Consider the following 18,920-nt stretch of genomic DNA (forward strand, 5'->3'; position numbering starts at 1 on the left):
TAAGCACTGACCATCTCTAATGTACCATGTCACCAATTGTCATTCTGCCATTTCATCTTGGATGTTATCTCTTCATCTGAAAATGAATCTTTCCCAAACAGAATTAATAATATTTCCACTGTCAAATAGTAGTTACCAACCTGATATCTCTATCACTGATGATACCTTGATAATAAGCCCTCCCCCATAAACTCACTGCCTAGGTGTTATCTTTGACTCAATCTATTTCAAAATCCTTTTATATACATCTAAACAGCATTTCCAGAATATGACCATATTTTACACAAGACAATGCAAAAAAATAATTAAAAAACTCTTCCACATTGATTATTGCAATAGTCTCCTTACTGGTCTACCCCAAAACAGACTCTTACCACTACAATCCATTTTAAATACAGCTGCAAGGCTGATCTTACTTGCTAAATTTTCAATGTCTGCTGCTTCTCTCTTGTTTTATTACTATTTTTTCCCAATTGTTAAGTACAAGAGAATATTCTGGCGATATATATGTAAAACTGAAAATAATAGTAATAATAATAATAATAATAATAATAAGTTTGTTTTACGGTGTCCTTTCGTTTTAGTGTTCAAATAAAAAGCGATGCATAACAACAGTTGGTGAGATTAGGACGGTAAGGTGTAACCAAATGCTGCAATTAAGTTTCTAATACCATTTCACATTTAAAGTATGCTCAGAATAGTTAATATGAACATATTGTAAACCATTCCGAATAGGATGAATGAAATACTTTCTGAAGCTATTTCTGTGCTGCAATGTCCCCACACAGTTACATATCATCCTGGGACAGTTGTGCTGATAATGCTGATATAATGGACTGAATTCATTCTGTTGAAGTGGCAGCAGATGTGGCAGCTGGCCTGCAGCCGTTCCTGGTTTCTACTCAATTATGATTTCCTTACTAGTTAACTTTTTTTGGTCCCTAAACAACATAGTGTTTTTGCTTAGAACAAACAAGTCATGAAATAGAACTATAAATACAGTGCAAACTTGGTGGCAAGAGTTTAAATACTTTCTACAATTTAAAAAAGGTGATTCTATTACAATAATAAACACATAAGTTGTATTCACATCTTTCTAAATGATAGATACCATTTGTTTTCTTACATTAAATGTGGTTTGGTTGACAGAAAGACATTTTTTGAAAAAAATAAATATATATAGCAAAATCTTTATCTGTTATTTAAAATTACCAAAGCACAGTGCTATGAAATATTTATTTAATATCTGATGACACTGTGTATGGGAATAACCATCAAATGTTAATTGTTGTAGGTGTATAGTTCTTTAAATGAATACACGAATATTGTTTTGCTTTGCATTGCATACATAAGCACTAGCAATCAGGACCCAGAGAAGATGATCCTGTCTTGCAGATCACAATTACAACTTTCCTAGAGATTCCTAGATAGTACTTTATATTTAATGAGAGTGCTGCAACTGCTATATCTGAAGTCCTGTACAGTGGCAGAATTAGTTAGTGGTTGGCCAAGGTTCAACAAAATGACCCCCCACCCCCACCCCCACTACTGCAAATTAGTAACTTATTGCATACGCCGGGAAAAGAAGTGCAATCTATTGAAGAAGGGGCATCATCTCTTGGGGAAGGGGTGTTGCCTTACATCAGACAAAGTATCAGTAGCGTCAAATAATGAAGAGAGGGTCACAGTTATAAATGCCATACCTCCCAACATGACCCTCTCCAGGAGGGACACAATGCTCTGCTCCTGGACTTTTCTCTTAATGTATGATTGCCATCACCTGTGCTGAAACACCTTTCTTATCAATTAACCTGTTCAACACAGGTGCCAGCAATCATACGTTAAGAGAAAAGTCCAGAAGCAGAGCATTGTGTCCCTCCTGGAGAGGGTCATGTTGGGAGGTATGAAATGCAGAGAGCAGTGCAGTGAACACAAGATACAGCAGAGATTGTCGCAGTGATCATCAGATAATGCACAGAGCATTGCAGTGAATGCCATATAATGCAGACAGCATATAGTGACTGCCATATAATGCAGAGAGAGTCGCAATGACCACCAAAGAATACAGAGAATATTGCAGTCACCACCGTTTAATACAATGATCATCACAACTGCCAAATTACACAGAAAACATTGCAGTGACCTCCATATAATACAGAGACCATCAAATCCCACCAAATAATGCAAAGAGGATAGCAGTGCCCGTCATATAATTGCAATGACCATGATATACTGCAGAGAGCATTACAGTCCCTGCCATGTACTGCAGAGAAAATCTCTGCACTGACCACCAGATAATGCATAGAGCATCACAGTGAGCACCATAAAAAGCAGAAAGAGTCACAGTGAGCCCTATATAGGGCATGATTCAAATGTGGTTGCAATGCTGATGCAGCAGCAATACTTTTCATCGATGGAACTGCAAGGTACTACAATTGTAGTAGCTGCCAACAAGTGAACAGAGATGCCCAACAAATCCATCGCAACATACTCAGCAACTCTGTGTACTCCATTGCAACCGCGACTTAGAAACATTGACTCCCTCAGACCGTGTCAAGTGACTGTCAGATTACACAGAGAGCATCACAATAAGTGCCATATAATGCAGAGAGTTTTACAGTGAGCATCATATAACGTAGAGGACATGACAGTGTCTGCCATATAATGCAGAGAGCAATGAAGTGGCCATCATATAAATGCAGAGACCATCAGTGAACCATATATAAGTTATAACACTGAGTACATCCCTCACACACCACACACACACACACACACACACACACACACACACACACACACACACACACACACACACACACACCACAGACTGAACTAAAACACACATCAACTTCTCACTCCTAGAAAAAAAGAAATACAACCCTCCTCACTGCATAAATATACCACCCTCTAGATAATATTCACACATTTTCATACCTCCACTGGCGCTTTCCTGTCCTGAAGGAGGATCTTTGTCTTGCCTGCTGAGCTCCATGGCACAGGAAAGGAGAGAGACAGGGCTAGACTAGAGAGGAAGAGACAGGGACTCAGTGGTTAGGGGGTAGGGTCTTGGGGTCTCAGACTTTCAAATAAATCTTAAAGATTATTCTATAAATGTGCGGATTAATTTAAAATATTTTTGTACTTGCTATACTGTAAGTGCCTTCTGGTTCTGTCTGTTTATGTTAGTATTTTACACCATTTTGTGGACTTGGATCCTGCAGGAACAGTAGCTGTTTGAAATTATAATGCTGTAAATTGTCACAATTCACATTCATTGCTATCAACTAAAGTTGGTGCTACCCAGGACAGAGAAGTGGAGTCTAATGCACCAAAGTTTTTTTTTTCCCAGGAGGACTGGAGTTTACTGAACACAATACACAAGTTCTGCCCCCCTGTCTAGGTTCCAGTGTGATAGGTTGGTGACATAGTTATAGTATGTATATATAAAGCAGGGCGGAAACTAGGATTCTGGTCACCTGGGGCAAGGCCGTAATTAATCGCAAAAAGAAACAAGAAAACAAACCCACAAAAAAAAAGGCTTGTGTTGCATCCGGAAGTGGATGTTAGAGACTACCATAATGATAAATGGTATAGTGGAGTCCCGATTCGACTGTGCAGCTGACCTCGACCTGTATCAACTCTACCTTTAGCTAGAAACATAGAATTTGACGGTACTGTAGATAAGAACTTCTTGTCCCATCTAGTGTGCCTTTTTTTCCATTTATCCTTTTTACAACTATCTATATAAATACAGGGAAGCCGTCAAGTTGTACAGTTAATTCTTTATCATAAGATGGCAGAACATTGATATTTAGTGTTGGAAATTCAGTGCATTATCACTTGGTGCATATTGCATTAAGCAGAAACAATTAAAAATAATAAATAGAATCAGAAATAGTTAGGTGACATCAACTGGGGCTGCATGCCATGGAAGAAGCATATACCTGTTATGTCCTATACAGATTATGTATACAGGTGGTTTTTACTGTACAGTGCAATGCTCAGCAACTGACTGCAATGTCTCTAGCAGCTATACAGCAAACCCTGTCCTAACAATGTATGTCATAAAGCAGCTGTATAAGGAATAAGCCTGTGTCAGAGGGTAGCTCCCTGTCACTTACTACTACCTAGTGTGCAGACCTGGTAGGCGCACGCACCATCCATGGCACACCTCCCACCGGCCGCCCAAGATATGTACCTGAGATGAGAATGAATTAGGGAGGAGAACCTGCAGAAGCGCTACCCTTCACATCCCAAACTGCAGCTTCACCCTCACCTCCGAGTCTGCCATAGTGCGCCGGCGAGGTGTGGTGTGGCACTATGGTGTGACACAGTCAGATCAGCAGAGGGGAAGCAGGTGGTAGAGGTGTACAGCGCTGGGAGGACATATACATGCAGTGGGTATATAGAGCCATGTGTGCCACCCATCAAATTCTACACCCGGGACACATGCCCCCATAGACCCCCCTAGTTGTGGCCATGTATAAAGTTAAAATATTCTTTTGCTGTGCTTTTTGCAATACAATTTATTATGCTGATTGTAAGCATTAAAGCACATGGTGGAAGTATAATTATTAACTCTTATTTGTGCAATCATTATTGATCTTTCTCTAGCATCCATAAGGGATATTGGGGACAGATTATTTTGATGGGGTATAGGGCCTAATTCAGATCTGTTCGCTCACTAGCATTTTTCGCTGCGCAGTGATCAGGTTACTACTGCGCATGCATATGCACCGCAATGTGCAGGCGCTCTGTATGGTTACAAAGCAGATCGTTGTTGTGCATTGGTTGTAGCGAATAAACCATTTGCACAGCTGTACACAAGGATATTGACAGAAAGAGGGCATTTGTGGGTGGCAACTGACCATTTTCTGGGAATGGTTGGAAAAACGCAGGCGTGTCAAAGCGTTTGCAGGGCGGGTGTCTGACGTCAATTCTGGGCTCAAATAGGCTGAAGTGATCACAGCGGCTGAGTAAGATCAGAACTACTCAGAAACTGCACAAGCTGTTTTGGTACAGGGCGGCTGCACATGCGTTCGCACACTTGCAAAGCTAAAATACACTCCCCTATAGACGGCATCTATCTGATCGCGCAGCGCTGCAAGAAATAGCTAGCGAGCGAACAGATCTGAATTAGGCCCATAGTCGGGTCCAAAGGAGCCAGTGCACTTTAAATTTCTTCCACTGGGTGTGCTGGCTCCTCCCCTCTATGCCCCTTCCCACAGGCAGTTTAGAAAAATGTGCCCTCAGGAGAGGATGCACACTCTGCAAGCTCCAGAGTTTTTCTTCAATTTCATTTAAACTTTTACTTATTTCAGTATGCTGTTTGGGCAACAGCATACCTGCGCTGTGGGAGTTAGGGGGGGAGACGGACACCGACCTCATGAGGTGCTGAACCGCTTCTTCACTGCAGGACCACCATCCTTGATCCCAAGGGTGCTCTAGCAGATCAGACATCACAGAGTACAAGCAATCCTGATTGCGCCGGATTGGCCCCGAAGGGCATGGTACGCATCTCTTCTGGACATGTCCATAGAAGACCCGGGGCCTCTGCCGCTAAGAAAGGATCTTCTTCAGCAAGGGCCGTTCGTCTACCCAGACTTACGGCGGCTTCGTTTGACGGCATGGAAGTTGAGTGGAATTTCCTAGCTCACAAAGGGCTTTCCAAAAAAGGCGTTGCCACTATGGTGCAAGCCAGAAAAGCTGTGATGTCAAAACACTATCATCATATCTGGAGGAGATATGTCTCGAGGAACGCACGTATCCACCTGCAGAGTTTGACTTGTGACGTTTCCGCCGTTTTCTGCAGGCTGGTGAGGATAAAGGCTTACGACTGGGTTCTGTTAAGGTCCAGATTTCAGCTCTCTCAATTTTATTTCAGAAGAAATTGGCTGTGTTACCAGAAGTTCAGACCGTCTTACAAGGGGTACTCCACATACAACCTCCTTTTGTGCCGCCTACGGCACCCTGGGCTTTGGATGTAGTGTTGAAATTTCTACAGTCCTCCTGGTTTGAGCCTCTGATGATGGTAGAAGACAAGTACCTCATATGGAAGACAGTGATGTTATTGGCCCTGGCTTCTGCTAGACGCATCTCAGAATTGGGGGCCTTATCGTGTAAAAGTCCCTACTTGGTCTTTTACGAGGACAGAGCGGAGCTCAGGACTAGACAGCAGTTCCTGCCAAAGGTTGTCTCCGCATTCCACATGAATCAACCTATTGTGGTTCCGTCCTGTTCTGATGCTTCGGCTCCTCCGGAGTCTTTGGATGTTGTGCGTGCTTTGAAGATCTATGTCAGGCGCACTGCTTGAGTCAAGAAGACGGATTCCTTATTCATGCTTTATGTTGCGCAGAAAAAGGGTTGTCCTGCTTCAAAGCATACCATTGCTTGCTGGATTAGACTTACTATCCAACAGTCCTATGTGACAGCAGCCTTACCTGTTCCTCAGTCTCTGAAGGCCCACTCTACAAGGTCAGTATGCTCTTCCTGGGCAGCTGCCTGTGGTGTCTCGCAACTATCCGAGCTGCTACCTGGTCGGGGAAGAAAACTTTTGTAAAACTCTACAAATTTGATACCCTGGCCAAAGTGGATACCATGTTTGTGCAGGCAGTGCTGCAGCAGTCTCCGCACATTCCCGGCCGTTCTGGAAGCTTTGAGACGTGCCCATCATACTAATCTGTCCCCAATATCCCTTATGAATGCTAGAGAAAATAGGATTTTAAATACCTACCGGTAAATCCTTTTCTCTTAGTCCATAAAGGATTTTGGGCGCCCGACTCTGTGCAGTGACTATCTGCAGGTTCTCTGTTATGTGTTACCTGTTCAGCGGTTGCTGTTTTCTGTTGCCAGCTATTGCTGGCTCGGTTATGTTATGGTGTGTTGGTGTGTAAATCTCACCACACTTCTTGTTGTTATGTTCTTTCTCTCAAGCATGTCCTTTCTCCTTCGGGCACTGTTTTACCTATAACTGCCTGTGGGAGGGGGCATAGAGGGGAGGAGCCAGCACACCCAGTTGAAGAATTTAAAGTGCACTGGCTCATTTGGCCCCGTCTATACCCCATCGTACTAACCTGTTCCCAATATCCCTTATGCACTACGAGAAAAAGATTTACCGGTAGGTATTTAAAATCCTATTTTTGATGTTTCCTAATGTGTCACAAGTACGGTGAAGGCAGATAGATATGAACAGGACCTGAATATTTTATTTTTTTATCTTCTGAATTTTGGAAAAAATATGTGTATTGCCATATCCCTAAATCGTTCATTTGTCATGATATACTTAATTAAAGTAATTTGAAGCCTCCACTGATGAGATGTACTTATTTTATGAGCTCAGGCTTTTAACAGTGCACTGAAGTAGGAGGATGGCACCGGAGTCCAGCATTAGAAATCTTTCATCTCAATTTTGTGGAGATTGACAAAAATCATAGTGATAGGAGCCAATCACTGATTTACTTTATTTGTTAATCAAATACAGGTATGGGATGTCTTCAATGGCTAAACACATTCCCCATTTTCTGTAAAAAAAAATATGGGAGCTAAAGTAAAGTATAAGTAGACTGTGGGAGGACAAGGTCAAAATGCTAGCAATATACTTTATTATTCAATTTGTAAATTGCCCCCATTTAGAGTTGCTCAGGCTATAACTTCTGCTCAAAATAAATTATTTTAGGCTTCAATATCTTGTAGAGGAGATTACATTTATTAACCACTGTCCGACAAGTGATAAGGAAATTATTCTTGCAGTACTTTGTGTAACTTACTTAAAGTGATTAGTAAAAGAATAATACAGAATAATAACATCTCAACCTTACCTCGCAGCTTCAGAATATCTTCCAAGGGATCTAAACACTGCTGCTTGATGAAGCTGGTTTTGGAAGTATGATGGGTTTAAAGTAAGTCTCCTTGGAGAGATAAAATAGATGTTATTATATATGCCCTTTTCAAACATAAAGGTAGATTCTGCTGCTCCATGCAATAGAGAATCACAGAGAAAAGAGACAATCACCGCTACATCTCATTTTTCCCTTAAACAATGTACAAATAGCTAGGAAAGTGCATTGTCTTTTGGTGCATTGACTTTGTGTTTTTATAATGCTCATAAAAAGAACAGTCTTGCCATTCCAGGTGACTAATGTAATTCATTTATATTATATACACATTGATGATATTAACATGATGATAAATGCAATTATTCTTTTCTAACTTTAGAAATAAAAAAAAATACTTTGTTACACAGCAATCACAATGTGCTCAGCATGGCAGTATGTGAATATACTGACATTGTCTATACGGGAACAATATAATTTCAAGGGTAATTACTTTAGGAATAAAAGGAGGTTGAATGTTGTCAAGCTATGTATCATAGAACATGAAAACAATTTACTGTATAACACTTTACATTTCCAAAACCAGACATACCATATAAATATTTTTAAGGAAAAACAGCATATTAATTGAATTTCCCTATATTAAGGAGACTTTATCTGCATTATACAGGTTGAGTATCCCATATCCAAATGTTCCGAAATACGGAATATTCCGAAATACGGACTTATTTGAGTTACACTGAGATAGTGAAACCTTTGTTTTTTGATGGCTCAATGTACACACACTTTGTTTAATACACAAAGTTATTAAAAATATTGTATTAAATGACCTTCAGGCTGTGTGTATAAGGTGTATATGAAGCATAAATGAATTGTGTGCATGTAGACACACTTTGTTTAATGCACAAAGTTATAAAAAATATTGTCTAAAATGACCTTCATGCTGTGTGTATGAGGTGTATATGTAACATAAATGCATTCTGTGCTTAGACCTGGGTCCCATCGCCATGATATCTCATTATGGTATGCAATTATTCCAAAATACGGAAAAATCCCATATCCAAAATACCTCTGGTCCCAAGCATTTTGGATAAGGGATACTCAACCTGTAACATCATACAATCCTTTCACAACCCTGTGCCCATTATTTATTATTTTTAAACAATATAGAGAAAATTATAATTCAAATATTGACTCTATATCTACAGCTCTGGAGCTCTATGTGAAGTCACAATCAGTTAATATGCTTCAATATAATCGTGGTACTCTGGGTGCCACTTGTGACTCCTCATGGTGGTCATGGGATAACACTAATTCATATCGGGCAGTCCAGCTGAAGGTCCTTAATTGTAACAGAAGACAAGAGTAACTCCCCTCCATTATTCTTGATATAGCTCAGTACTGACTCTAACTGTGAGTGGGAAACAGGGGTAGACAGGCACAGAAGCAAGATGGTGGAGGGACCCCCTCTCAAGAGAGTTTACAATCTAGGGGAGCCCAGCTACAAGTAGGAGGTGAGCTGGGAGTAGATGAGGATAAAGGGCAGGGGGCACAAGTTAAGAGTGTGAGGAGGGCTGGTGGACTGTAATAAACCAGAGCATTTTCAGGGCACATTTGAAACAATGCATGCTGGAGACAGCCTGAAAGTGTAGGGGAGTGTACTGTGGGGGATAGGAAGGCAATAAACTCATACGTAGACACAGAGCCGGCCCTAGGTATAGGCAAACTAGGCAAATGCCTAGGGCATTTGGTATGCCTAGGGGCACAAGCAGCTTCTGCTGATTAAAATTATATGCATAATTTCGTATGCAGATACAGTCACAGTCGCACACAGAATACAGGCATGCCACATATAATTTTAATCAACAGTAGCTGCTTGTGCATCCTAGCCACATAGTAATGCAAATAAGACACATTTATATAAAAAAAGCTCCTGTCGTTAGCAGAGCTGCCAGCTGACTCACGCCAGGCATCTCTTGCTGTATCGCGTATTGAGGCAATATGTATGAGGACACATCTGTATCCAAGCAGAGGCAGAAGTCACAGTGTTAGTGGCCATGTGAGTGCTGTGTGTGGGTGGGTTGGTTTTGGCGTAGTGTTCGGCATATGTGTAAGCGGCATTATGTGTCTCGTGTATAAATGCATTAATGTGTGGCAAATATGTAATGGGCACTACAGATGGGTCCACGGTTATCTTGGCTAGTTTTCTGCGCCTCGGCACAACATGGTTTATTAACATAAACCCTTCATCTATTGTTCTCAGCTGCAATACAATACAGAGAACAATACAGCAGGGGATTAAGTCATTACAGCAGGGGATTAAGTACGACTGCCCAGATCTCAAGATAAACATGGACCCATCTGTATGTGTGTCATTATGTGTATAAGGCCATTAAAAAAGGTTGGCATAATGTGTAAGGCGCATTATGTTTATAAGGACATTAATAATGTGTGTCACATGTGTATGGGGCATTACGGTGTGGTATTATGTGTATACATTACTAATGTGTTGCATTATGTATATAAGGTGCTCTACTGTGTGGCACAACAGATAGAAAGATCACTACTGTGTGGTTTAATGTGAATAGAGAGCAATATGGTGTGGTGTAATGTGAATAAGGAGAAATTCAGTGTGATGTATTGTGAATAAGGAGCAATTCAGTGTTATGTAATGTGAATAAGGGGTGCTACTGTGAGGAGTAACGTTTATAAGGTAAAGTGGTACTACTGTGTGATGTAACGTGAATTAGGGATACTATCACATGATAAAATTTGAATACAGTTGCACTACTGTGTGGCATAATTTTAATTGGGGGTACTATTCTGTGGCCATGCCCCTTCCCAGCAAGAACGCACCCATTTTTGGGCTGTGCGCCAAATGTGCTCGATGTTCCTATGTAAAATATAGTGGGTAGGTACATTAAAATGAGGACTGCTATGGGTGAGGGGTGATGGGGTGGGGAAATTGGTGTAGGGTCAGAGGCGGAACTAGTAGCGGTGCTAGGGGGCACCAGCCAAAATGTTGCCTAGGGCATCATATTGGTTAGGACCGGCTCTGCGTAGACATGCTAAGTATAAAATTAACATTTCTTATACAAAGAAAGTATGCATAGTGACTGTGTTTACCTATCTTCCTAAAATATTTGAACCACATCCTCAAAGCCCCTTACTAATTATGTAGGGGTTTGTGCCCTGTTGATATGAGACAGCCTGGCTCCCAGTTTATCTATGCACACTACACTGGCACCAGTATTGATATCCACTCTACCACATTGTATCTGTACTAAACATCTAAGTATTTTGGGGAACCAACTGGTACCTATGCCTCACCCACAACCAGCTGGAGCAGACTGAGAGAGTAACCATAATATTGCACACAATATACCCAATACCAGACGGTTTACACATATATTGTGCAATTTCCAACCAGATCAGCCAATTACCAGCTCATCAGGCCAATAACTGCACAGTGTTGGCATGATAAATCTCTCAGCATGCTTGACAGATGCTGTAGTTAGTGTTTGGTTCTGACAGTGAATAAAGTCACCATGAGGCAGAATGACCAATTATCTGACAGTGTATGGCAAAGTCAGATAGTTTGTCTCATGGTGAGTTTTATGGCCAGCATAGGAAGCACCAAAGACGATTTATCTCCACCTCTGTGCAATTAAAGATATATGGTCATTATGTCAACATTTAGAATGTTAATATTGTCTGAAGACTGAAATGTCAAAATGTACAATGTTTACATGGACATAAAGCCATATGGTCATTATCTTGACCTTGTGAATGTCGGAAGTCAATATCGACAGTATTTGTCTATCCCTCAATGTGTGTAATGGTTCTGCTCTTGTTACTGTTTATCTGCTACATAAAGTCAATGGTGTTGCCAATGTCCTTCCACTGTGAACTATACACAAATGTAAATAGCAATTTCAGAAAATTAAGAGGGTGTTTGTTTTTTTTATCATGGAGGAAGGTCTATTTTAATGGAAGAGGGGTTATTTTCACAGATGTGGGACTGTTTTCATGGAAGTGGGGATTTTTCCTGGAGGAGGGTCTGTTTTCATGGAAGAGAGGCTTTTTCATGGAAATACTGTAGGACTGTTTTCATGGAAGAGGGGCTTTTTCATAGAGAAGGAGCATTTCATAGAAGAGGGGATTTTTATGGAAGAGGGGAATTTTCATGAACGAGGGGCTTTGTCATTAAGGAGAGGCTTTTTCAACCATGCTGATAGATTGAAATAAGTCTGCTCATCAGAAGATATTGGCCCTCATTCCGAGTTGATCGCTCGCTATCTACTTTTAGCAGCCGTGCAATCGCATAGTTGCCGCCCACAGGGGAGTGTTTTTTCGCTTTGCAAGAGTGCGAACGCCTGTGCAGCCAAGCGGTTCAAAAACATTTTGTGCAAAACAAGACCAGCCCTGTAGTTACTTATTCTGTGTGATGATTGCAGCGACGAAGGTCCCGGAATTGACGTAAGATACCCGCCTTGCAAATGCATGGACACGCCTGCATTTTTCCAAACATAAACTCCCACTTCCTGTCAATCTCCTTGCGATTGGCTGTGCGAATGAAATCGTCACTATAAGCAGTGCAAAACAACGATGCTCTTTGTATCCGTACGCCGTGCATGCGCATTGCGCCCCATACGCATGCATAGTTTTGCCATTTTTTTAAGTGATCGCTACACAGCGAATATCGGCAGCTAGCGATCAACTCGGAATGACCCCCATTGTGCACTACAATGTTACAGGTATTGGATACCTGCCAAATCAGTATCTAGCCAAACAGCTAAGATTTGTAATTGATTTCCCAGAAATATTTTTTGTTTTAGGTAGAATTAGTGGTAGGCATATGCTATATGCTAACTAATAACTTTTTATTGGCTGCAGACACAAGGAAGCAGATGTGTCCTACTTGAGGATAATAGACCTACATAAGTATTTTGGATAAATTCCTTCCTACTCTAAAGTATAAAGATTTTTTTGAAGTCTTCTAAATGATGTCAGCTGAGGCATCTCCTAATATCATATTAGCTTACATTAGGGATGCATTATTACATACACTATACACAATGGGGGTCATTCCGAGTTGATCGTAGCTGTGCTAAATTTAGCACAGGTACGATCATCTTCCCTGACATGCGGGGGGACGCCCAGCACAGGGCTAGTCTGCCCCACATGTCAGTCCGGTCCCCCCCCCCACACACAAGTACAAAAGCATCGCACAGCGGCAATGCTTTTGTACTTGTTGAGTAACTCCCGGCCAGCGCAGCTCCTGCGGCTGGACGGGAGTTGATCGTCGCTGCTACTGGCTGCAGCGGCTGCGTGAGATGTCACGCAGCCGCCGCCCGCCCCCCCCCCCCCAACAGTCCAGCCACGCCTGCATTGGCCGGTCCGCACCCCTAAATGGTGGCTTAACGCCACCGTCCAGCTCCCTCCCGCCCTGCGACCGCCTCTGCCTGTCAATCAGGCAGAGGCAATCGCGACTGAATGACGGCCTTCGGGCGCATGTGCAATTCCGACCCAATCGCTGTGCTGCGATAAATTGCAGCGAGCGATCAGGTCGGAATGACCCCCAATATCATGATAAACAGTGAAGTAATGGCATAAATTCATTGAACGAGCAAAAGTATAAACTGCAGATACTTTCATTTAACAGGATATAAATACAGGACATAAATACAATTATTCTCTATGAATGTGGGTTAGATGATGCAGAAGGAGGGTAGTCAATATATAACCACATGACAGCACAGGTCACTGCCTCCCACAAGGTCGGTACACTCATCTCCAGAAATACTCTCAGCTGCTCTATGCAGGCTAATGATGTGCTACAGGTTATTCGGTCTACACACTTCAAAACAGGGTACACATGGACAAACTGTTTGAAGGCTGATCACAAAAAAGTGCTCAGACTCTTGTAAAATTCACCTTAAATAACTTCTGCATCTGAAAGGATCTGAATATTTCTCACAATCGTCAGTGTATGTTCAAGGACTGGGATGAAATATTAGCCAGGTACTTTGATCTTTCTCATTGTCAATAAAAGTAGCTCTATGTATGTACATGATGAAACGGATATCAAATTGTAAATACTGAATTAAAACATTACATGATATTTAATCAATTTTAAGTGTCTCATTAATTGTTATTGTCAACATTAACACTTGATTCTTGTAGTCATGGGGTATTTAGTTTCCATTCCTCATTTGGCATTCTTTTCTTGCTTCTAGCTTAGTAATACATTTGTTGTTTGTCTTAATGCTGTTGTATGCGTTAAACAGCCATATGCTACATTTAGAAGCAAGAGATTTAGAGATGGCTGTTGCTTGAAACTGCAGTCAACAGCTTATAATAGCAGAATTGATTTTTTTTCATGGTATTGGCTGTTCTGCAGATGAGCATTGCAATTGTTCTAGATCAATCATTTCCTTAGTATTGCATTTCTCACCCATCAAAAAGTGCCATTTATTTCTATTTGTTTTGCTTACAATACGATTTTTAAAGTATGCATGCAGATTTGTGCAGCACTCAGTTTTGTACTCAAGTAGCTGCTGCATTTATGTTTGCTGATTGGATCTGCTATAGTAGTCGCACACCATGATTCTTTCTTATAAAATGTTGAGATTTATTTATTTGTGTTATAGGACTAAATACATGTTTTGCAAATTATTTTCTGTAATATTTTTATTGCATACATTGACTAAAATACCTGTTCTTATATGGAGACAAGGGGCTTTATTTATGAATTGACGGCTGTTTCCCGTTCATTTTAGGAAACTATTTAAAACGAGACTTACAGTCAGGGTAAAGCACATTGGGCTTTAGACCAGGGCTGGATGTCGGTGGTGGGGGGGGCAAGGGCAATGAATTTTTGGGATCCCCCACTAGTTAGAGTGTTGGCAAATCCTGAGCATCCCGCCCCCCACCCCCACCCCCACCCTCTGGATACAAACATATCCACCCCTGTACATGGACACTGCAACATATGCCGCACCACCAGCAGACGCGACCAGTTCGTTGTCACTGTCTCGCAGGATTTTACATCCCTATCCTACGAGACTGACTCTAGATGAAGGATATCCTTCGACGACCGAACAGCTGAGCCACCGGAGAGGACGTCTCCGCTTAACACAGTGCTATGTGGGGGTCCTTAACCTTCTGTCAAACACTATGTTCGAAGTCACATAAACAGGTACAATGATCCCAATAGGCACAACCTAAAAATAATGCATTTGTAACATAAAAATGTCTTCATTTTTGTTAAATCATCCAGAAACAAAATTTCTAAGGGGTTTAAACAAATTAAATGAATAGTTTATGGAAAACAGTGGCATTTTATTCAAAGAAAGTCATTCTGACAGTTATGAAACTTTTCTAATTTTTTCATCATCACTAAGGTATGATAGAAAAAATAATGTGCCTGGTAGATCACTTTGTTCACTACGTTCACTGTGGAAGGTTGAGACAAAACTGACCTATATGTTATAAAACATTATTAGATATGTGACAGCTACACAACACTGCGGGGGAAGGGCACTGTTGACTAGGAGGAGAAGGGGCTGGAAAATTGTGAGAGCTGTGCCCATTAGATCAGTTGCGCCTGACCAAAGGTTAATGTGTGGGAACTTTGGGATGACTGCCCCTGTCGCCCCTCCCTTAATCCGGCCCTGCTTTACACTGACTGTGAGACACTTTTTAAATGTTCACCTCCAATGCGCAGGGAATCAGTGTGCCTGGAAGTGGCAGCTTACAAAAGGCGCTGCTATGTAAATAAAGCCCTTTGTAATCATATGTATGTTTTCTATGCTCCCTTCAATATCAATGGTCAAGTGCATCTGTAAAGATACGATGCAGTGTAAGTGGACGCAAAGCACCTCAGCTCTTAACAGGATATGACCTCATGACTTTCTAAAACCAGACACCAGCAACTGCCTAATTGGAGGTTGACAGCAGATATGATGATTTCTATCTCTTTGCATTACTCCCATTAGGGAGGATGGAATCAGGACCTTGGTGCGTGCGCATGTTTTAGGGGTATGACTGCGTGTTATAACCCCATTCTTATCACACTGTAGGCCTGCCCAGTGCTCCAGGAGCTGATGGGCAGCCTCCAGCCTCTTCCAGCACAGTGCTGATGATGCGCACAGGACAGTGACCAATATGCGGGTCTGTCCCACTGAAATCAAGATTATAGGAAGTTGTGTCTGCTATTTATTAAGTAAAACAAATTACTGCTATCATGATGGCATAATAGTTAGCATTGCTGACACAGTGCTGAAGTCTAATTCCCATCAGGGCACTATCTGTGTGTAATAATGTAAAGTGGTTTGAGTCCTATTGGGATAAAGTTTCTAGATAAATAATGAATTATTAGTAAATATGTAAAGGAAAGGAATATATTTTTTCTACAGTAAAATTATCTGGCAGGCTCTACTAATATTCTCCTAGAAATAGAGATATATATAAACACCGTTAAATAACTACTGTAATTTGTGCTATGACATAAAGCACATAATGGAGACAGGGATAACCAAGAAGCACCTTGGAATGTCCAAATCCATCATGATGTTAGGCAGAAGAGAGCTGGTAAACAAAGAAGTACAGCGCCTAATGGTCACAAATGCAAACTTGGTCACATGAAAACATTTATCATTTTATTAAAACATATAATTTGAGTATATTAAAAAGTAATTGAATAAAGTGCACATAAGTGGCAGCTGCCACATGAAATCAGATCTAAATCAGAAATGGTGTTTTTCCCAGTATTGTAAATCCTTGTAGGAGGTTAGTAATGCATGGAACCTGTTCCTATAAAAGTCCCCTTGGGTTTAAGGGCCCAATGTCCTATCCGTGAGTTATAGTTACCACCAGCATCCCTTGAGGTAATTAGGTGAATCTGCGTCCGCAAACGGCTGTTCCTCAGAGGGTGGTAGATGTAGATCCTCCACGGTATAATAGGAAATTCTTTAAGGGTCCAAATGTTGGAAAACCACAGCGGGGGCTTGGTCCAGGTTCAATCCTTCCAGAGGCTGGGAAAAACACTGTCAGGCAGGTCCCACCAACGCGTTTCGTTGCATAACTGCAACTTTTTCAAGGTGCTAACAGTCCTGCCAGTAATGGTTTATATACTCTACCAACATGGTTGCTCATTAGCATGTGTAATTGGTTGTGACCACCTGTTTGCATTATGTGACCAAAATAATGACAGACATAGGGATTGGAACAATTCATAGTATAAACATATACATAAATCACTATACTAAAAAACATTTTTAATAAAATGTAAGAAAATAAAAACTAAATCTTAGTGAGATCCGATCACATGACCACTATCATTATCATTTGAAAAAGGGAATCAGGAAAAACTGGATTATTAATCCATATCTAAAGGGTTACTCACGTAGCTGTTAGACTAGAAGTCTATTCCATATATTTAGAGAGATCACAATATAGTGAAGGACATCCCCTCACTGCTGACTCTAATAGTATTAATTAAACTATATCCAGTGGGGAGTCCGAACACATAGAGAGGGCGACGTGGACGGGACGCCGTTCTCACCCCATCATCCCTCCGCATCAGCATACACTCCTGTGTATCTCAATTACCATAGTGACGCTTGCGCGTCATCCCGGGCGCAGCACCATGATGACGCGATCCCTGTCACCAGGCGCCACATCATCTCCCCGCGTCTCCACAGTCAGTGATGCGGATGGGGCGTTACTCCCATCGCGTCATCCATCTGTGTCTGTCGTGTTGAGGGGTTATCATGGTGACTTACCGCATCACTACACTACACCCGTGCGCCAGAACGATACAAAACGGCCCCAGTGCTGGAAAAAAATGAAGCATAAAGATATAACAACATGGCACCAGTATCCAGGTGGCACGTTGACTCCCCATTTTTGGAGATTTACTCCATGATTGTAGCAAATATAAGTTGCCATGGTGACATCCATTATCCGATGTCTCCTAGGCAGCTGATTATCATCGCAAAAAAACAGATTTAAACACGTCCTGTATAATCAAATAGATCTCACTATTTTCTGTAAGACAGCCGTAAATTTAGCAAATTAATCTCCATGAAACCACCAATCATTTAGACATAACAATAAGCGAATAGTTATCGATTATAATGTATAATAGGTCAACACATATAATATAGTAGAATGATACGGTAGCCTGATAGTAATACTTTATAAGAGGGGTACATTCAATTAAATAGACAAATCACCAATATTCACAGGGACCATACGTATATCTCATAAACTGTTGGATACTTATCCCCATACGGACCACCCACCTAATTATATGCGAAGTTATATATAGACAGATAATACTTATTCAATTTGGAAAGACCCAGGTTATCTAAAACAATAATACGTACTACTTAATATATACAGTCGATACGGAGAAAGGGGTGGAGGGAAGGCAACCAAGGGGGAAGGTTCAGAATCACAATACTGGATTGAGTTCGACCATCTCATTTAATCAAGATGGATAGACAGTATCTAGTCTATACATCCAGTAAAGTTCTTGTTTACACAGGTTTTTGTATCGATCCCCACCTCTCTTAGTCACTGTAACATGTTCAATTGCTATCAAACCCAGAGAACTAGGGTCACCACCATGTTTGTCTCTAAAGTGTCTAGAGACACTATGCGTGGGAAATTTGTTTATAATATTTCGACGATGCTCCATAAATCGAACTTTAATACTCCTAGTAGTACGTCCCACGTATTTTTGATTGCAACCACATGTAAGAAGGTAAATTATATAACTTGTGTCACAGTTCATAAAACTGGCTAATGTATACTTTTCTTCTCTATCAATAGGAATAGTTAGGGTTCTTCTGGGAATATGTGGGTGGTCCGTATGGGGATAAGTATCCAACAGTTTATGAGATATACGTATGGTCCCTGTGAATATTGGTGATTTGTCTATTTAATTGAATGTACCCCTCTTATAAAGTATTACTATCAGGCTACCGTATCATTCTACTATATTATATGTGTTGACCTATTATACATTATAATCGATAACTATTCGCTTATTGTTATGTCTAAATGATTGGTGGTTTC

At 41.0% G+C, this 18,920-nt stretch overlaps 1 protein-coding gene across 4 annotated transcripts in view; it reads right to left on the reverse strand.

Annotated features, from left to right (window-relative positions):
* The window catches only part of LOC134911364 (uncharacterized), a 284,834-nt gene that overhangs the window by 181,168 nt on the left and 84,746 nt on the right, over positions 1–18,920 (reverse strand). For all 4 annotated transcript variants that reach the window (XR_010176512.1, XR_010176513.1, XM_063919609.1 and 1 more), the window contains 2 exons: positions 7,818–7,907; positions 2,935–3,022 (listed from right to left, as the gene is read on the reverse strand). Coding sequence is in view for 2 of the 4 variants with exons in the window: in XM_063919609.1 (XP_063775679.1) it covers positions 2,935–2,992 (58 nt within the window). In the remaining 2 variants the exon portion in view is untranslated. The remainder of the gene's footprint in view (positions 1–2,934; positions 3,023–7,817; positions 7,908–18,920) is intronic.

Source organism: Pseudophryne corroboree, chromosome 4, assembly GCF_028390025.1.
Source record: "Pseudophryne corroboree isolate aPseCor3 chromosome 4, aPseCor3.hap2, whole genome shotgun sequence".
Classification (NCBI taxonomy): Eukaryota; Metazoa; Chordata; class Amphibia; order Anura; family Myobatrachidae; genus Pseudophryne; species Pseudophryne corroboree.